This window comes from Polyodon spathula, chromosome 7 (genome assembly GCF_017654505.1).
Source record: "Polyodon spathula isolate WHYD16114869_AA chromosome 7, ASM1765450v1, whole genome shotgun sequence".
In the NCBI taxonomy this organism is placed as follows: Eukaryota; Metazoa; Chordata; class Actinopteri; order Acipenseriformes; family Polyodontidae; genus Polyodon; species Polyodon spathula.
In genome coordinates this window covers 3,543,283-3,564,294 of record NC_054540.1, presented here as the reverse complement: position 1 = coordinate 3,564,294, position 21,012 = coordinate 3,543,283, and the positions used below count along the sequence as shown (strand labels likewise).

Genomic DNA, 21,012 nt, shown 5'->3' with positions numbered 1-21,012 from the left:
ATCACCTGCGCTGTGTTAAAATGATCACCTGTGTGTTAAAATGATCAGCTGCACTGTGTTAAAATGATCACCTGCACTGTGTTAAAATGATCACCTGCACTGTGTTAAAATGATCACCTGCGCTGTGTTAAAATGATCACCTGCACTGTGTTAAAATGATCACCTGCGCTGTGTTAAAATGATCACCTGCACTGTGTTAAAATGATCACCTGCACTGTGTTAAAATGATCACCTGCAAAATGATCTGTGTTAAAATGATCACCTGCGCTGTGTTAACATTATCACCTGCTGTGTTAAAATGATCACCTGCACTGTGTTAAAATGATCACCTGTGCTGTGTTAAAATGATCACCTGCACTGTGTTAAAATGATCACCTGCACTGTGTTAAAATGATCACCTGCGCTGTGTTAAAATGATCACCTGCACTGTGTTAAAATGATCACCTGCGCTGTGTTAAAATGATCACATGCACTGTGTTAAAATGATCACCTGCACTGTGTTAAAATGATCACCTGCGCTATGCCTGTTCTTATTAGCCAGCTGAAAGGGGGAAGGGCTGTCTGAAGAGGACTGATATCAGTTCTCTACCAGCAGGGATCACTGGAGTACATAATAATGCTCTTCCATTTCTGCTGGTGACATAGTGGATATGTGACGCTTTTTCAATCAGTACACAGCAGGAGACTGACTGCCGGTGTTTCTCTCATTGCCAGTAGAGGTCCCTGTGGAGTGAAGTCTCCTTAATAAAAAACATGCAAGAGGTTTGCACTCGGGGAATCCACCATGAACTTCATCATTCCTAGGGTAACCCATAGAGGGATAAGGCTTAATCCTCCAGACACTGCAAGCAAATAAACCTGCATTCACAAACTTCCACACTTTCCCATTAGGATCTCTAGGCTGGGTCTTTGTACTGTGCAATGCTTTTAGCCTCTTTACCTCCCTGGGAAGAAACCCCCTCTGTTGCATTCTGGTTTTATTCAGCTGTATAATAATTAACACAAAGCTCCTCTTTTGTTTCCTGTCTTTAATGTGTTTACTGTGCCCTGGTAAAAGCCAATGAGCTGTGCACCCAGCAATGCAAACAGCCCCCCCCCCCATTCACAGAGCAGCAGGGCGTTACACAGAAACAGTGTTTGATAGCAGCACAAGGGAGCCACGCACACACTACAGCCAGCACTGCATCAAACACCATTAAACAACAAATGCACAGAATGCAAAAAGGCTTTTTCAACAACTTCCCTGAAATATATCTTGTTGTGGTCACGGGGTGTTGTCATGTGCAATGTGATTGATGTATACTTGTGTGCTGCTGTAGTTATTGCACCTGTGTCAATTTGTGCTTGGTAGGGTTGCCATTGGAAATGAAATCTCAGACACAGCGTATTATTGTCTGGGCATATAAACCATTACATAAGTACAGGCCCTATGTGATACTGACATGCTATATACACACACACACACACACATTGGTATGAACCCTGGGGGTGCTTTGTTCACAAAAGCTCCAATTTCTAATTTTGAAAGAACGTTTTCACTGAAACGCATGACCATTCGAAGATCATTTATAATCGCTAAATTCTGCCCTTTTTCAGTTCACCACACACTTACTGTGGTTTATATAGGGTTTCACCACACTTCCGCCTAGGTTAGCTCGCTTCTCTATACATAACCAAGCTTTCCTGCGCTGTTCTGCGCTTTATCCAAGGTGTGGTCCAGCACTGGAAACTTTACAGGAGAAAGGGGAGCAAATCAATATCCATTCATTACAGTATATCCAGTGTTTCAAGATTAGTTTAATAAACATTATCATTAGCTGGAAAGCGTAGGGGACTCCATTTAATTGGCCACATCTGGTGATCTGGCATATTCGTGTGCGTACAGCTTTCACAAACACCTTTGCTGTCGCGTTACGACAGTCGTTGTACACGCTGCAGGTGTGGCGGAAGAGAGTAATAAAATAAAAGCGGGTGCTAGAAATGAACGTGTGTGTTTTTGTTGCGCCAGTGTAGGTGCTGTACAGTTGAGAGGCAGGCGGGGTACGCGGGTGTAGCTTGTTGCTGGCACTCAGTGCACTGGGCTGCAGACAGACCGAGTCCTGATACAATACGTGTCGTCCGTTCAGAACATCTAAATAATCAAAGAATCTGTAGTGATCAAGATGCCGGCCGTCCACAGACTGCTGCTGGAAGACGCGTTACAGGACAGTCCTCAGGTAATGGGAGAACAATGCCACGTTTAATATCTGCTTTTTCTTTCATTACATATTAGTTAAAACTTTGGTACCCGCAGTATTGCAGGGCTTACTAACTATAGTCTACCGAGGCTCTGTGCAGCGCCGTGAAGTGTTTTCATTTGTATAGCGTTTTTACAAAGATATCGCGATTGTCACGGTCTGTTCTGTGTTATTGCGGTAAAGGTTATTACTTGCGTTTGTTGTTAACATACATGAGATTTGGAAACCTTGCCTTGTTTCAGTGCTCTGTTTGCATCCATGTTATGCACTAACATGGACTCGTGGAGAAAAAAGGAGTTTAAACACGTCGCCTATCCTTTATTTTTTTGCAACCTAATTATGTTTTACGTCGAATAAAAATGAGTATTAAAACCCAAACATACTATATTTTAAACAAAATCTGTCTGTGTGCTGGAATGCTAGGCCGTGAGAGGAGGGGAATCGTTTTGTAATTACTGACGGAATCCGAAAACGCGTCAGTGCAGTTTCCTGGGAGTGCAGGCCTCTGCCTGACTACAGTACAACTCTCTTCTGATAGAAAAAGTAGCAACTTCAAAAATGATTGTCAACGCTCTTTCAGAAGCGCCTAGCGTTACTTTGTTGCGAATGATCCCACAATCCACACAGCTGCAAAAACATAGCATCCCACTCCCAACGTTTAGGGATAGAATATAGAGTCTATAGTGAAACACACCTTACTGCTGACTCGCAGGAAGATTGCATTGCGCATGATTCATTGCTGTGTTTTTATTTTTATAGACAATTGAATCTTACATACATATGGGACAAAGCAAAAATATTTAGCACATACAATATTGTTTTTAATGCACATATGGGGACAGCATCTCTAGGACACATACAATCTGTAATGTGATACTTTGTATTGGGATATTTTGTAATGTGATACTTTGTATTGGGATATTTTGTAATGTGATACTTTGTATTGGGATATTTTGTAACAACTGTAAGCCACCCTGGATAAGGGTATCTGCTAAGAAATAAATAAATAAATCATTGCCTCTATGCATCAGTTTTCCAAACACACAAATTATGTTCTTATCAGTCTTTTATTGAGCAGTTTATTTGTGGTAAATGGGTTTTAATAATAGGCTACGAATGTTTGTTTATTTTGTAATGTATCACACCCTAATGTAGAAGATTTTATATTCAGTATTATGCTTTGCATGTTTCGCACGGAAACACCTTGGCATTCCTCTGAAGCAGTAGACTGGGTTAAGCCCTTGAAACAACCCTGGGAGTGGTGCTGAGGTTATAGTCCAGGACTAGGTCATCCTCCACAGCAGGGCTGGATTAACCTATATCTCTGAGTCTCTCGCGCAAGCCTGCTAATGTACAATACCAAATTTCCCATGGCCTCTACCTGGGAGAGATCCGTCCCTAGTCCTACTACTACAGTGTGCAGGATAAAATGTATGAATTGGGCTCAATTTACATATTCCTTTATTTCAGTTTTAGGACCCTGCTGTAGCAGCTCCCCCGCTCCACTCCTCTGCTACTCCACTCCCCCGCTCCGCTGCCCTGCTCCACTCCTCTGCTGCTCCGCTCCCCCGCTCCGCTCCCCTGCTCCCTCCACTGCTGCTCCGCTCCCCCGCTCCACTCCCTCTGCTCCACTCCTCTGCTGCTCCGCTCCCCCGCTCCACTCCCCCGCTCCGCTCCCCTGCTCCACTCCTCCTCTGCTGCTCCGCTCCCCTGCTCCGCTCCCCTGCTCTCCGCTGCTCCACTCCCCTGCTGCTCCGCTCCCCTGCTGCTCCGCTCCCCTGCTCCACTCCCCTGCTGCTCCGCTCCCCCGCTCCACTCACTTGCTCCTCTCCCCTGCTGCTCCGCTCCCCCGCTCCACTCACTTGCTCCGCTCCCCTGCTGCTCCGCTCCCCCGCTCCGCTCCCCTGCTGCTCCGCTCCCCTGCTGCTCCGCTCCCCTGCTCCACTCACTTGCTCCACTCCTCTGCTGTTCCGCTCCCCCGCTCCAGCCCCCCCACTCTACTCACCCACTCCAGTCCCCCATTTCGCTCCCCTTCTCCACTCCCCCGTTCCGCTCCCCTTCTTCCCTCTTTCACTCACTCCTCTTCCCTGTTCTGCTCCACCCACTCCACTCCCCCTGCTGCAGACCCCCACTGCTCCCTTGATCCAGTCCCCCGCTCTGCTCCCCCGCTCCCCTGCTCCTGTGCTCCACTCCCCCGCTCCATATACAATTAGCTCACTCCGCTCTGCTCACACTGTCCCCAGCGCAGGGCCGGATTAACCAATATGCCAATAATACCATTCGCCATAATATGCATTGGCCCTCAAAATATGGGTTAGCGTAGGCCCCCAGGTCCTTCAATCCAGCCCTGCTCCACAGAGAGAACAATGAGGTCATGGGAATGGGCATTCACCATATGGGGCTGGAGCTCCACACATGGAAGGACAAAACGGCTTTCTTCATGTGGGGCAGGAGTTCCGCAGCTCCACACCTGGGTGGACACAAGGGCTTTGTTCATCACACGTGGCGTGTGGAAAGATTGTGGAACTCATTCCCCTTTTTCTCCTTGCAAATATAACCATTATATCTTAGAAGGATTATTCTGGTGAAATGTGCATAATGCATACAGTGCTGCCTTGTGAAGAAACAGACTCTTAATATCTTCGGGGGAGGCTGTGTGATGTTTTGCTTTCGTGTTTCTCAGCTATTAAACTGGTATGTAAGTCACACCATGGGTGTGGAAAAATGAACTCCCCAAACTGTTTTTTTTTTTTTTTTTTTTTTTTTTTTTTTTTTAATAGTGGAAACTATGCATTTTACCATCTGTATCACGGAAGATATGCGCATTCTCCTCTCTCTCCTCTAGAACAGTGTGTGTATATACTTCATTACGTCAGTGTCCTTCACATTGAGGCAATGGCCCAAGGCATTGTACATGATGCGAAATGAAAACGATCGGAAACACGTTGTTGTCAGACAGGCAGGTTATACAATGGGATACAGCATCGTTAATATCCCTGAGCTAGGAATCCCAGTAAGAAGGAGCTCAGTAAATAAAGGCACACACTCTCAATATGTGAATTCGGTGTGAGCTGCCCTTCTGCCTCACTGTCCTGGGACAATGGGGGGTGAATCACAGTTAGACACGCTAACCTTGAGGGCGATTCGGTAAGTGAAGGTGAGTAAGATGTATGGAAGCACTGTGCCCTGGAAACTGTACCGATGGAGGAGTGTCTCGCTCACTTAATTAAAACCATTTAATTACAGAGAGTATTAGCTCACCCAGGGCCAAAGCAGAAATACTGTATTCAGACTACCACAATGTTAGCTGTTTGGAGGAAGCAATCTTCCTGCGAGTCCCACTGGCACTTCCGACCCGTGAGGGCTCGGGACGGTACGGGCACAGGTGGTTCTCCACTGGCTATTTGTCGAGTTGAGTGAGAATCAAACCGTGAAACTCCGGCTGTGAGCTGAGCCCAGCTGGGCCAGGGGCCACGAGTGTGAGGAGAGAAAAATACAGCCTTGGGATGCCGAGGAAGTGCAGGCTCTAGTTTCTCTGTGGGCAGGTAGAAATGTTCAGGAAGATCTGCAGTCATGTGTCAGAAACAAGAAAAGTTTATGCATGAATTTCTGATGATTTGAAGCAAATGGGAATAAACCGTGGGTATGGTACACTTAAACAAAACATGGGTTCGGACACACACTGAAACACAAAATTCAGCCAAACTTCTGATCCTTGACCGTTATTGTATTAATAATATAAAGAAAATAAATGTGAAAAATAAAACCATTCTAAACTTATTTATAAAAAGAATAGTCAAAGTACTGTACAGCTGTACCGTGCACACAACTACAGCTCTCTCTACGCTCACTCACGCAGCTGCTTGTTTTTCACCACCTAAACAAAAAACAACTATCCTTAAACGGGATATCTTTGGCAAATCATTTTTTTAAAACCTTCTGTTTTGCCCTTCAACCGAACTAACTGAACGTTAGTAAGCTGATATTATTAGTAAAATATGTGGATTATGTTAGTTTTATAAAGACATTCCTAAATATATTTACAAAATATAGCGACACAAGGTACAGCTGTACCGTTTGTCTATTAATTTATGATTTTATTTATTTTGCGCATCTTTTGGCAAACTGATTTAGTTAGTAACAACTGTGTTTCATTGTGTGTGACATCAGTAACACGGCTCGGCTCTGCAGTGGAAAACCAACCCAGGCTCCCCTTAACCGCACTGTTAGGGCACAGACCCAGCGCGGCTCTGCTGTACAGTGGAAAAGAGGCAAAGGTGTCCTGCAGACAGCATGTCTTCCTCTGAGGTACAACCAGACCTGCCCGACATGCCGAGTAGCACTGGACCTAACGAGCTCCCAATGGACTTTTCATCAGAAATCAGTGAGAAACCTTTGGGGTAAAAACGTTCTGCAAAAAGAAGAGGAAGTGCGCGTGCCCTGCAGTGAGTGCACACTTGTAGCTCAGTGTTAGTAGTGACATGTCAGTTGACCAGTGTGGAAATGCAGTTTGGAATGCTGTTGTCTGGATGCAGTTCAACGTGATGCCCTGCTTGGATTATAGGACAGTTCAGCTTCGTGAGTGCAGAGAGCCTGCTGTACATTACTAGCCATGCTTTTCCTGTTCTTCATTCTGTTTGTGCTCACTGACAGCAGTTTCCTGTATGCAGGTGGTTTGTGTGTAAGCTTAAGCATGCTAATTGTTTTCAGATTGTATGCACAGGCTTTGATTGTGAGGAATAACATGCCAGATTGTTTTCTCACTCCCAACCACAAAGTGGTGTGCATCATAATTCAGGATGACTGATCTAGTATTTGCGTAGTGTGTGTCTCTGCGTGTGTGTCTGTGTGTCTCTGCGTGTGTGTCTGTGGGTGTCTCTGCGTGTGTGTCTCTGCGTGTGTGTCTGTGTCTCTGCGTGTGTGTCTGTGGGTGTCTCTGCGTGTGTGTCTCTGCGTGTGTGTCTGTGTCTCTGCGTGTGTGTCTGTGGGTGTCTCTGCGTGTGTGTCTGTGCGTGTGTGTCTGTGTGTCTCTGCGTGTGTGTCTGTGGGTGTCTCTGCGTGTGTGTCTCTGCGTGTGTGTCTGTGTGTCTCTGCGTGTGTGTCTGTGTGTCTCTGCGTGTGTGTCTGTGTGTGTGTGTCTCTGCGTGTGTGTCTGTGCGTGTGTGTCTGTGTCTCTGCGTGTGTGTCTGTGGGTGTCTGTGTGTGTCTGCGTGTGTGTGTCTCTGCGTGTGTGTCTCTGCGTGTGTGTCTGTGTGTGTCTCTGCGTGTGTGTCTGTGTCTCTGCGTGTGTGTCTGTGGGTGTCTCTGCGTGTGTGTCTGTGTCTCTGCGTGTGTGTCTGTGGGTGTCTCTGCGTGTGTGTCTGTGGGTGTCTCTGCGTGTGTGTCTGTGTGTCTCTGCGTGTGTGTCTGTGGGTGTCTCTGCGTGTGTGTCTCTGCGTGTGTGTCTGTGGGTGTCTGCGTGTGCGTGTGTGTCTGCGTGTGTGTCTGTGTGTCTGCGTGTGTGTCTGTGTGTCTCTGCGTGTGTGTCTGTGTCTCTGCGTGTGTGTCTGTGTGTGTGTGTGTGTGTCTCTGCGTGTGTGTCTGTGGGTGCTTGTATGTCTTCGCACTGTTTTGTGCATATTGAATCTTCTCAGAGAAGTCAAGCCTCTGCTTCCTCTTGTGTTTCCTGGGCAGACTCGCTCCTTGCTCAGCGTGTTTGAAGAGGATGCTGGGACGCTCACTGATTACACCAACCAGCTGCTCCAGTCCTTGCAGCGTGTCTTCGGGGCTCAGGTAAGGAGGGAATGGTCAGACTCTGCAGCTGAGGTGGGACCTCTCGCAGACACTGCTCCTGGGGCTTACCACCAAAATATCTTTTCAGTCTGAAAACAAATAATATACAGAGTTAACATACAGTACCAGACCCAGTCAGTGCTTCTGAACCTGGGCACTGAGCCCACACACTGACCTCAGTCAGTGCCTCTGATGTCTGCACACTGGGACACTACCTCTGATCAGGTAAAGAGCACCCCACCATGACTGCCTGTGTGTGGAAGACAGAAACGGGAACCTGCTGAAGCGAAGACAGGGTGTAACAGCTCCCTCTTAGCAGCTTGAAGGAGTGCTCTGTGTAATGCTCAATTCTGCGCAGTGTGCTGTCATCAAAGGAGACAGCAGCATCGTGCCATGTTTGGGACTGTACGATAGTGTTCTTGACTGCGGTTTTGGAATTTAATCCGACTGTATTGACTTTTGTGTTTTTACAGAATGAGATGAGTTTAGCCACCCAGCAGCTATCGAAGCAGCTTCTGGAGTATGAGAAGCAGGTGAGGGCAAAGCAGGGCAGAGCGCAGAGCAATTCATTATTTCAACACTCTCCATGAGCAGCTGTTTGGACTCCTGTGCGCATGATGTCAGCTGCACCAGCGCAGTGTTACAGGCAGCTGTTTGGACTCCTGTGTGCATGATGTCAGCTGCACCAGCGCAGTGTTACAGGCAGCTGTTTGGACTCCTGTGTGCATGATGTCAGCTGCACCAGCGCAGTGTTACAGGCAGCTGTTTGGACTCCTGTGTGCATGATGTCAGCTGCACCAGCGCAGTGTTACAGGCAGCTGTTTGGACTCCTGTGTGCATGATGTCAGCTGCACCAGCGCAGTGTTACAGGCAGCTGTTTGGACTCCTGTGTGCATGATGTCAGCTGCACCAGCGCAGTGTTACAGGCAGCTGTTTGGACTCCTGTGTGCATGATGTCAGCTGCACCAGCGCAGTGTTGCAGGCAGCTGTTTGGACTCCTGTGTGCATGATGTCAGCTGCACCAGCGCAGTGTTACAGGCATCTGTTTGGACTCCTGTGTGCATGGTGTCAGCTGCACCAGCGCAGTGTTACAGGCAGCTGTTTGGACTCCTGTGTGCATGGTGTCAGCTGCACCAGCGCAGTGTTACAGGCAGCTGTTTGGACTCCTGTGTGCATGGTGTCAGCTGCACCAGCGCAGTGTTACAGGCAGCTGTTTGGACTCCTGTGTGCATGAACCAGCGCAGTGTCAGCTGCACCAGCGCAGTGTTACAGGCAGCTGTTTGTTCTCCTGTGTGCATGATGTCAGCTGCACCAGCGCAGTGTTACAGGCATCTGTTTGGTTCCTTCTAACAGTACTTGAAATGAAAAGTTCCACTTGCTTCCTGAGAGGAATAAAACAACCAGAACACCAGAGATTGTAATATCTGGTTCTGATCTTTGAGAACCATGACACTGTCAAGTATGCTGTGGTCTGGACTCACATAATTAAGCTGTTTTATTTGTTTATTTATTTTTTAGAATTTTGCCCTGGGGAAAGGGGATGAAGAAGTCATTAGCACTCTGCAAAGCTTTTCAAAAGTGGTAGACGAGGTAAAGTATCACACCTCTTGACCTTCTCAGAGAGAACACAGTACTGACAACCGATTCAGCTCCCTGTGGGTTTAAAAGACCTGGTTGAAATTGCAGCTGCACATGTTTGTTCACGATGTTGACAGTTCATTTCATGGTTCCTGTACCTCTCATGAGTTATTTATAGGACACCTTGGCAGGGGAGACCTATTTTATTGCAGTGCTTTGTTTTGAAACTGTTTGCTTTGAAACTTTGTGTACTTTTGTTATCATCAGTAGCCTAGTTCAAGAAAATAATTTTTATTTTAATTAGTTAAGAAACTGACAAAATTCGGGGCCAGTTTTTAATCGATTTCGTCTGCAGTTTGGTAAACTTGTGAATGGAGACAGACTTTGAGAGACAGGCGGTTGAAGATGCATACACTGTTCCTCAGCTCTCTCTCAAATTTTTCATTTAAATGAGCTTTATTGGCACGGCTATTCACGTTTTTACCAAATTAGTTTACTGTCCAGTTAACAAGAACTCACTGCATGTTATCATGCATCATTGCTGTGCTTTTCAGTTTGCAATATTGTTCATCTCTCTTTCTTTTCTCTCCCCCCCTTCTATCATCAGCTGAACACTCTGCACACAGAGCTAGCTCACCAGCTGGCTGACAGGATGGTGTTCCCCATGATCCAGTTCAGGGAGAAGGACCTCACAGGTACTGTCGGGTGTCTGGTTTTATTTCACAAGTAATGTGAGAGTGTCTTCTGGTGAGCACTTTGGTCGGGTACAGAGTGCAAAATGAGAAGGCTTTCTTTAGAGACAGGGTCTAACTGTACATGTTAACTTGGCATAAACAATGTTTTAATTTAACATCAAACAATACAAACGCCACACACACACACACACACACACACACACACACAAACATATCGCGCACGAAAACATAGGTGTTTGAGCAATCTCAAGAACAGTGTCTGAGGGTTGTCTGCAGCGCACAAGAGGACACTTCCAGCAAAACAAGATGTACGGAATGGTGTGGTGTGATCGGCTGAGATTGGCCAAGGACATGGGGTGAACCCCGGCGAGCCCTGCAATTATATTCAGCAGTTTTTTTTGTTTTTTTAAGTTTACTACCTTCAATTGAAATAGAAGATTCTTCTGAATCATTTTTTCTTTTTTTTTTCTTTTTTTTTTGTATTTCAGAAATAAGCACTCTGAAAGACATTTTCGCTATTGCCAGCAATGGTATGTATGTATTCTTTCTTTACAGTATATAACTGATAGAGTAGATTTTATTTTGTAGGTTTTCTAGCTTGAATACAGTTTGTTTTGCGTTATTCCTTTGCGTTTTTTCTACCACAAATGTATACTTGTAGCATGGAGTGGTACTGAAATAAACATTAGAGTAAAAAAGGTTTTCTTCTCTGGTTAATGTAACCAAGTTGTTTTACTTAGTTTCTCCCAGTATAGTTTTCAGTGCAGAAATCTGAAAGTTTCAGGTTGCTGCAAACCAACTGTATTTAAGAATGGTCCCACGCAAGTGAGGTGCTCTCTCATGGAGAGCTGCTGCTTGCACTGCAGCCAGTCCCATCGCCCTCCCTGTCAGTGTAGAGAGAGCTGCTGCTTGCACTGCAGCCAGTCCCATCCCCCTCCCTGTCAGTGTAGAGAGAGCTGCTGCTTGCACTGCAGCCAGTCCCATCCCCTTCCCTGTCAGTGTAGAGAGAGCTGCTGCTTGCACTGCAGCCAGTCCCATCCCCTTCCCTGTCAGTGTAGAGAGAGCTGCTGCTTGCACTGCAGCCAGTCCCATCCCCCTCCCTGTCAGTGTAGAGAGAGCTGCTGCTTGCACTGCAGCCAGTCCCATCCCCCTCCCTGTCAGTGTAGAGAGAGCTGCTGCTTGCACTGCAGCCAGTCCCATCCCCCTCCCTGTCAGTGTAGAGAGAGCTGCTGCTTGCACTGCAGCCAGTCCCATCCCCCTCCCTGTCAGTGTAGAGAGAGCTGCTGCTTGCACTGCAGCCAGTCCCATCCCCCTCCCTGTCAGTGTAGAGAGAGCTGCTGCTTGCACTGCAGCCAGTCCCATCCCCCTCCCTGTCAGTGTAGAGAGAGCTGCTGCTTGCACTGCAGCCAGTCCCATCCCCCTCCCCGTCAGTACAGAGAGCTGCTGCTTGCACTGCAGCCAGTCCCATCCCCCTCCCCGTCAGTACAGAGAGAGCTGCTACTTGCACTGCAGCCAGTCCCATCCCCTTCCCTGTCAGTGTAGGGGGAGCTGCTGCTGCTGCTGAAACCGCTGTAGTGACCCTGTTTCCTGCTGGTCTCTTGCTTGTAGAGCACGACGCTTCTATGGCAAAGTACAGCAGGCTGTCCAAGAGGAGAGAAAATGAGAAGGTAGGCAATTCTTTCACTACTGACAGTCACATGCAGCTCAGCCACAGAGCGATGCTGTAGTAAACACATCATTCATTTATCTCTCCGTTTCTTTCTGTGTTTGTCTGTAATCCTGTATTTAACAAATTGCTTTTCAAGATGTAAAAGAAAAATTGTGGAGAAACCGCAGAGTTACTAAATCCTTTTATTCATCTTCCTTTTTTTATTGCAGTCTTTATATTCCACACAGCTAACATCCCATAAACATTTTGTATTGTGAAAAAAACAATTAGTTCCAAAGTTTCTTCATGGTGGTCTATTCTAGCAACTCGATTGACAATTGGAAATTTGTTGACAACAAAAATTGCTTGTCTATCTCCTGCCTTACGCTAATATGTACTCTAAAGAGACTCCTGCACATTGCTAAAGGTTATCGTTCCCATAACTATGGCAGGTGATAAATAAGCGGATAGGGGATCGTGAAGTAGGTGTGGTAAAGGAGAGGCTGTTGGATAAACAGATGGCTCTCTCTCTTTGCTTGTGTGTCTGTGAATCCTGCTCTGATTCTTCTCCCTGCATGTTTCCAGTTGAAGACAGATGTGGTCGGAGAGGTTGCCTATTCCAGGAGGAAGCAGCACCAGGCCTCCATGCAGTATTACTGTGCTCTGAACGCGCTGCAGTACAGGAAGAGGGTGGCCATGCTGCAACCCATGCTAGGCTACACACAGGCACAGGCAAGTACCTGCTCTCTGATGAATGTGCTCAACCCTGCTTCGGGATAAAAATACCCTTTCTTTCTCAAGCACCGTCTTTAGTACTATGTTTGTGGGTGTTTCAATGGCCCAGTTGCAGCCATGGTTATTTATGGTACGCACTGTGGGCAGCCCGCTTAGAACCATCGTGTGTCCTCTCTGTACTCAGCTTCATATTCTTAATTGTTTCAGGTGAACTTTTTCAAGAAAGGAATGGATATGGCTTCAAAGAAAATGGAGAGCTTTTTAACTTCAGTCACTAGTATGAATCGGAGGTAAAGGATTGCTGGTGTTTGTGTATAATGTTCCTCAGAAGTCTTGGATCTTTCAGTGCAATTTTATTCCCCTGCAAATGGGGTTGTGAGGCGGTCGTGCGCACCTCTGTCATGCCGCACACCTCTCTGTATGTATATGGAGAGCTGCTTCCCAGCGAGGTTATTGAGAATAGCACATTCTGTGGATAGGAGGGGGGCTGTCTGGACATGCATCCAGCTGTGTTCCACAACTACAGTTTTGCTAATTCATGTTAAAAAAGTGCTGCTTTGTTGTCTACAGTGATGCTATTGTAAAATACCAAATTCATTCAGCTTTCCAGAGTAGTCAAGGGACCCAGGGTATACCAAGAAAACACAATCAGTGATGCTATTGCAAAAAAGCCTTTTCAGGATTATTTGATAACATCAGTTCTCTTCATACAGTGTGCACTGTGTTTGGTTACCTGTGCCCCCCCCCCCCCCCCCCCCCCAGTATACAGACCCAGCTGGACTCGGAGGCAGAAGCGATGAGGCAGGCCCAGAGAGAGCTGCTGTCTGTGGAGGACTCGATCTACATGCCAGACCAGGACGCCGCCAACCCCCTCATCAACAGGAACCTTGTGCAGAAGGCTGGCTACCTGAACATCCGGAAGTAAGGACACTTTATCGGCTCTAAACTCAGATTTGTTCAGACACGAAATCTGCCTGCATGTTAATGATGGAAAAGTACTTTTTATTTGTTGTTGCTTTTCTTCATTTGTCTTGCCAGTAAAACGGGCCTGGTGACAACGACCTGGGACCGGCTGTACTTCTTCACCCAGGGAGGGAACCTGATGTGCCAGCCGAGGGGAGCAGTGGCTGGGGGGATGGTCCTGGACCTTGACAACAGCTCTGTGATGGGGGTGGACTGTGAGGACCGGAGATACTGCTTCCAGATCACCTCCCCGGACGGTAAAATGTACGCTGAACCCTGCTGCTCATTCATTCGTTCATTCATTCATTCATTTGTGTATTCATCTATTCATTCACACGTGCGTATTTATTGTCATCCAGGCATGTGTCTTTTGATTGGATCAGTGACTGGAGCTCTGGGCTGCAGTCTGGAAGGTAGTGTGTTTTCAGTGGCTTGGTGGCTGGAACGCTTGGAAGCTGTCATAGAAACTCATTTTAAATGGGCTGATACATTTAAACATGCTTTACGCCTTTGCAAATTTGCTGTTCCTTCAACAGGGTATGTCTCTAAACCTTTCCCCTTACAGACCTCATATCTTCAGTCTTATGGAAGCAAGCAAAATGCCAGTGCTTGAAGCTAGTGTTTTTTTAGTAGCTTAGTGGTTAGTGCTGAGCTGCAGTGTGAAAAGTTGTGGGTTTGAGTAGCTCGGTGGTTTATGTGCTGTGCTGGGATGTGGAAGGGAGTGGGCTGAATGAATGGTGTACCTTGATGTAATGGGAGTAGAAAGTTAATCTTGCCAGTTTGCGATCGTGTACTAGTGGTAATCAGTAACACATGAGACTGCGTGGTTGCACTGATACAACCCAAGTCTGAGATACATTTTGAAGCACAAGGTACCACTTATACAATGGCTTGTGATGTATGAGATATGGAACTGTGATTTTCCTGTTTGGAATGAGAACCGGAATGTCGGCAGCCAATCGGGAATGCTGATTTTATAGTCAGTATTAATTGTTCACTATTAATTCTAGCCAGAAATTTAAAATAAAGGACATTTAAAATCAAATGCTTTTTTATTTCAGGTGTATAACCCTCCAGGCTGAAAGTAAAAAGGAATATGAAGAGGTATCCTTTTTCTTTTTTTCTTTTTATTTTTTTTAACCTGGACAGTAAAGATGTTTCAGATGGGATTTTCCTTTAGAGAAATTCCTATTCCAATAAAAAAATGGTACAGTTTCAAGATAAACTCTAGGAAATAGAGATCTGCTGAACAAGCTTTTTAAAACCAGTTTTCTTACCATATAAGCAAGTTCTTCACATACTCTGAGCAACTCTCATCGTGGAGCATTCCCTTTGGTATAGAGCATGATTAGAGTCTGGTTGTGATCGGGATGCACAGCCATGGACTGATCCCATTGTCTAAACTCTGTGCTGCTTTTCTCTCCACAGTGGATCTGTTCTCTCAACAACATCTCCAGACAGATTTACCTGACAGACAACCCAAAGGTGCGTGTCCTTATCTATACTGCCATGGTCCCTCTGACTGGCTTGAATGCACTTGAGGGTTTATCCTGTTTGCAGAGTGAAATACAGCACTTGGTATTGGTGAAAGCAAGGTTTCTTTAACACAAGAGGAGAATATGGCGCAATCTTTTTGCATGAAGTTGTTTTGAGTAAAGGCTTTGGCTAATCTGAAGTAATACTACCCCCCTAGTGTGTGTTTTTTTCTTTATAAATGTATCTGTTATTAATTTTAATGATTTTTATTTATTTCAACAACTTTTAGTTGTGGAACAGTTAATACTGTGTATTAAAACACACACAGTCATTTAAGTACAACATAAAAAAAGAAATCCAAACATTTTGCACTAAACAGAGCAGGACCAGTTGTCTAGAAATGTTGTATTAAAAGCAAGCTGGACCATTCCAACACGGCAGAACCCTCAAGCAAGCTGGACCATTCCAACACGGCAGAACCCTCAAGCAAGCTGGACCATTCCAACACGGCAGAACCCTCAAGCAAGCTGGACCATTCCAACACGGCAGAACCCTCAAGCAGTCTAGTAAAAATAACTGCCCTCAACACTGCAGACCAGTTAACTGCTCCCAGTGCTGGATAGGCTTCTACTGAGTTTCTGTGTGATATCTTTCCATAAAGACACTGATATTCAGTTATTGTAAGGCTGGCTTTTTGCAAAGTGGTGTAAACAGCTGAATAGTGCCTTTATTGGGAGTGTTTCTCCTTATAATAGTGCCTTTATTGGGAGTGTTTCTCCTTTGTAAAAAAGTTGTGCTAATGAACATGATTGCCCACTTTAACAAACCCTGTGGAAACGGTGTACTGTGGAAATGCTATCCTTGGCAAAACCGCAAATTATCTTCATAAATTGCTAATTACCTCCGATAGTGCATATAATCTTAGATCTCGGTCTGTTCTACGTTTTCTCGGTTCTATACCAGCAAACTTACATGGCCCCTTTTCAGCTTGGATTCTTTCTCTCTCTGTCACAGGAACTTTTCAGGTTTAATAAAGGTTGAATAAATACTAATAACCCATCTCTTGCTCCTTAGGCTGTTGCTATCAGGCTCAATCAAACTGCAATACAGGCAGTTACCCCGATAACCAGCTTTGAGAAGAGACACGACACCTGTGCTGAGAGGTAAGAAACAGACGCAGTATAAACACTGCTTGTAAAGACAGTGCTGTGTGATGCTCTGCCGTTAGAGTCAGTCTCCTGCCGGTGAGATGAGGTTAAAAGCTCTATAACCACTAATGCAGACAAGCCCAGCTCTTTTGCACAGTGATGAAGACGTGGATGCGGTGGATAGCTGGTAGTACAAGTTTACATGGAGGGCACTACAACTGCCCAAGTCAATTGTCTTCTTACATAATATCATTTCCCCAGGATTAAGATGGAAGTTAATTATAATAGGTAATCCTTTGTGTATTCGATGGTTGATGATTGATACAGTAGGATGCCTTTCAACAGCAGTTTCCAAGTCTCCTTCCCTTTGTCACCCTTGAATGTGTTAAATTGCCACTTGTTCAGCACTAAAGCAGGATGTTAACACTTCAGTTTAAATGTTGTCCAAGTTGCAAATGTTTTGAATATGCAGGCCAGGTGCAGGTGTTAGTTAGGCTCAGTGTTTCTGTACAGCAGTACTTCTACACTGTAGGTCAGTTGATGACCTGTTCCACATGTGCTCACTGTCTTTTCCATATAGAAATATGTGTTGCAGTAATTTATAAAAACATTGATGGAGGGCTTCTTCTCATGGCTTGTCTGGCTGGTTACAAACATTCCCCATGTGTTCAAGTTCAAATGTTTAATAAGGGAATTGCATAGAAACTAACAAATGTAGTGTTGAGTTCTCGTGTGTGTCCGTGGTGCGGCAGGGCGAAGCCAGTAGCAGCGGAGCCCTCCGGCGCGGCCCTCCAGGACACCCCTGACTCGCTGGAGATGATCACGCCTGGGACCCCCATCCAGTTTGACATCATGCTGCCAGCCTCCGAGTTCCTGGATCAGAACCGAGCGGGAGGAGGGAGGTACGAAGCTCTGACTCTGGGTTTCTAGACTGAGCGAATCACTGGACTGGATTAGTGTTTTTTTTCCCTTAGACTTTTACAAACAGAACTCTACCCTCCCCCCACACCCCCGTAGCATTGAAGACAAAATATTGTCACAGCATTTTACAGCACGTGCAGAGTTGTTATTATGGTTGTTGTTTATTATTATTATTATTATGTTTAAAGAATGAAATGTAAAGTGTTGTAATGTCTGCTTGTCAGTAAGTGTTCCTTTTTTCCTCCAGGCGCACAAATCCCTTTGGAGAATCTGAAGATGACTACGCTGTGCAATCTGAAGGTCAGCTTCCTTCAGGGCTGATTGTTAGGTTGTCGTCTTGTGTTTAATATGACTTGAAAGAGAAAGAGCCTACTTGCTTTTCTGTTACAGACTCCCTCCTGCACCAGATGTTCATGGTGCGGTTCCTGGGGTCCATGGCGGTCCGCTCGCATCGCTCCACGGAGGTGATATACGAAGCCATGCGGCAGGTACTAGCGGCCCGAGCCATCCACAACATCTTCCGCACAGCGGAGTCGCACCTCGTCGTGACCAGCAAGAGCCTGCAGTAAGGACGGCTCCTCCTTTCATCAGCTCTCTCCTCTCTCCATGCATTTCCATTCAGTTGTATAGTATGGAATGGAAACAAATACGGCACTCTCTAAGGCTAATACTTCACACTACTGTGGAAAGCCTTAACCCTTTTCAACATGCAACATACCTCTTCTTTCATAGCATCCTATTCGCTTAAGTTATTTCTAGGCTGCTGTTAAAGAAACAAACAGTCTAGAACAGTCACATGAGTATCTTCATTTTTGTTGAAATCATCAGGTTTATCATCATCAAAACAGATCTTTAAATAACTCTTGAGTTAAAGGTTTGAGAACGGGGTCCTGAGCCCTTTGTGAATCATATTTAGAAAATCATAACTCTGAATACCTGCTCTTATTTTTCTCCCTTTGTCTTTGTAGCTTGATTGACCCTCAAACACAGGTTACAAGAATAAGTGTAAGTACACAATCTTCCTTGGTCGTGTCATTTTTTCATTAGATGTGCATTGAAATGAATCCTTGCATCAGTGCAGTACAACTCTCCTGCCTCTGGCGTGCTGTGCTCTTTTGTTGATATGAATGCTGGTGTCCTATTGCAGTGTGTGGTGATGCCTGCTAAGAGCAGCCTCTCTCCGTCTCTGCAGTTCCAGCTGAGGGATGTCGTCCAGTTCGCAGCGCACCTGGAAAACAGACGGCTCATTGGCTTCGTGGTGGAGGGACCCGAGATCTCTGAGGAGATGGAGCCGTCGCTGAGCGCCTACGTCTTTGAGAGCAACACGGAGGGGGAGAAGGTGCTGCGCTAGTGACTGAGACTCAGCCCTACTGTACCTCTGTGCACTCTGTACTTGCAAGCCTCGCAGTTCAGTTGTGCATCCTGGCTGTGCAGAGTTCTTCCCTTGGGATTCCACAGGGAACGTCACATTGACTGTGGGCTATATCGGCTGAATCACCTGGCTGTGCGACAGCGGCCTCTACAGGCCAGCTCAAAGTAGACGGCTTTGTCTTTCAGGGTCCGGTAGCTTGTCAGTATGTCAAAAGGCAGTTGGCTTGCTCATGGGAATGGAGGATGCCCGCTGACCTTCAGCTGTCCTGGGCTGTTTTAAGGAGAAACACGTGGGGGGATAAAATAATTGGGTTACACACAAATATAAAGACAAACCAACCTGGAACTTCTTTGAACCTAGACTCCTAGAAAGAGTTTCTGTGGATTCTTGCTGTTGCTGTAGTGAGGTCCCTGTGACTTTGCGACTGTACAGTAAAAAACACTGTATAGTTTTGTAATTCTTTGTTTCATCTTTCACAGATATGTTACACTATAAGCTTGGGGAAGGAACTAATGGAGGCAGAAAAGGTAAAAGACAACGTACTGTATTTGTTTCAGTCCTATCTTCTTGACAATAAATACAGAACCTTTAAGGACAGAGAATGAAAACTGAAAGCAGATCTGCAGTCATTCCAATGGCCCAGCCACAATCGGTGAATGAGCTGGTTTCTGGATTGTTCATTCTAGCTCTGTGTGTGTTTGGGGTGAATGACCTGGTTTCTAGTTTGTTGTTTATTGTTTATTTCTTAGCAGACGCCCTTACCCATTCTCACTCTGTTCTCGCTTTGTGCCTGCAGGACCCGGAGTCCCTGGCTCTGTTGATGAAGTCGATGCCTCTCACCAGTGACGGGAAGTTCCTCGTGCTGGAGAGCGAGACGGTGGGCGCTGCACAGAATGGAGCTGAGGAGGGGCTGGAGTCTGAGGCCTAGTGGAGTAAAGGGGGACTTTACTGCTGGGGTTCACAGCACTGATGCAGGGTACTGGGGGGGGGGGGGGAGGCAGGGAGCAGGGAGCACAACACCATGTAAAGAGAAGGGCAGGGCAGAGGTTCACAGCTGTGTTCTATTTGGGTGCTTCTGGGAATTTCAGTGTCGAGTCTTGTTAGAGTGGTTGAGTGAGTGTGTCTTGAAGGGGGTTGGGAAAGATTATAAAGGCATTCACATAATGATCTGTGCTTCAGAGGCAGTGCTGGTGGTCAGAGATAATCTGGACCTGCCCCACCTACAAGGTCTATAGAATGGTGTGTGAGGCCACTGTGTCTTTTTAGTAATGACTTCAATCCATTTAATCTACCAGCAAGATGTGTGTGCATCGACTTTAATAGAATTTTATATATATATATATATATATATATATATATATATATATATATATATATATATATATATATATATATATATATATATAAAAATATACCCTATGTTATAACCAAACATAAAATAGATTAAATATATATTTTTTGTTTGGTCATTAATTTTAAGCACTACAAAATATTCCCATGATAGTTATGGTACTGCAAAGAAGCAAACTGTTTTGTAAACCCCAGAAGTGAAACAAGCTTACCAGCAATGAAGCCGTCCCTGCTGTTATACCTCCCTCTGGTATAAAAGCACAGGGCTTGTTTTTAGGGAAGAAGAACAGCATGATGATAAGATAACTGTGTTCTGCTATGTCTTACTGTTTACAAGTCACATTGTGGGAGAGCTTTGTTTTCCTAGGGATGTTTGTGGTCTTCTGAAGTAATCTGAACACATGCTGTATAGTTTGGAAACAGATCAAGGATCTTTTTTTATTTTTGGTCATAAATGAACGACTGAAAATGTAACAGCAAAACTCCTTTAAAAGAAAGAGCAGCCCTTTGTGTTTACCCCGTTTACACAAGCTGGAGTGCTGGTGCTAACAATGAAGAGTGCTCGGGTTACATAGGCATCAAGGTGTGGGTGCAGTACAGTAAATGTAGCATGAGGAAAGCTGACACGACAGTGAAGTAAAACAGTAACTCCAGTCAATCCTGTGGTAATGTACTACCTGAGCCGTGTATTTCTGGGTGAGCAGTACGATTAGGAACACTCCCCTGGGCTTCTCTGTGTGTCTTCGGCTCCATTGTGTTTAACTGCAATGAAGGAGGTCCAGCATTTTTTTCAGCACCAAAGCTCAGCAGTCCAGCATTTTGATACATCGAAGAAACAGACCTTTCTCACCCCCAGGTTTCCTCCACTGTGCTCGCTTTTAAAGAGGGTTGGCTGTATTTAATAGGCACTAATTCCATTTTCTGTAAAGCTTTGCACATAAATAAATATTTTCTATTGTCATTAAACTCAATACCTTTAATAAAACTACATTGGACTTTGCATTTTTTTTATTTTCACTTGCATGGACCCATACACTGTGTCAGTGGACTGCATTGTGCATAGTTGTATTTTCTGTACTATCGAAGATGGTTAACAAACGTAAAGGTGTTATAATAA

At 45.5% G+C, this 21,012-nt stretch overlaps 1 protein-coding gene across 3 annotated transcripts; it reads left to right on the top strand.

The window, feature by feature from the left end:
- Positions 1-1,955: 1,955 nt before the first annotated feature.
- LOC121318015 (DCC-interacting protein 13-beta-like) lies at positions 1,956-19,939 on the top strand. Of its 3 annotated transcripts, none has more exons than XM_041254185.1 (22): positions 1,956-2,216; positions 7,911-8,009; positions 8,483-8,542; positions 9,528-9,599; positions 10,195-10,282; positions 10,771-10,812; positions 11,891-11,949; positions 12,516-12,662; positions 12,873-12,955; positions 13,428-13,586; positions 13,704-13,892; positions 13,988-14,041; positions 14,690-14,732; positions 15,057-15,113; positions 16,179-16,267; positions 17,005-17,154; positions 17,421-17,473; positions 17,564-17,738; positions 18,142-18,178; positions 18,366-18,512; positions 19,025-19,072; positions 19,342-19,939. In XM_041254185.1, exons 1-22 carry the CDS (start codon positions 2,163-2,165, stop codon positions 19,471-19,473), a joined length of 2,037 nt encoding a protein of 678 aa, XP_041110119.1. In that variant the 5' UTR covers positions 1,956-2,162; the 3' UTR covers positions 19,474-19,939. The 3 variants fall into 3 exon arrangements, with proteins under 3 accessions (XP_041110119.1, XP_041110120.1, XP_041110121.1); XM_041254187.1 differs by lacking the exon at positions 1,956-2,216 and adding an exon at positions 6,441-6,682; XM_041254186.1 differs by lacking the exon at positions 13,988-14,041.
- Positions 19,940-21,012: the final 1,073 nt, after the last annotated feature.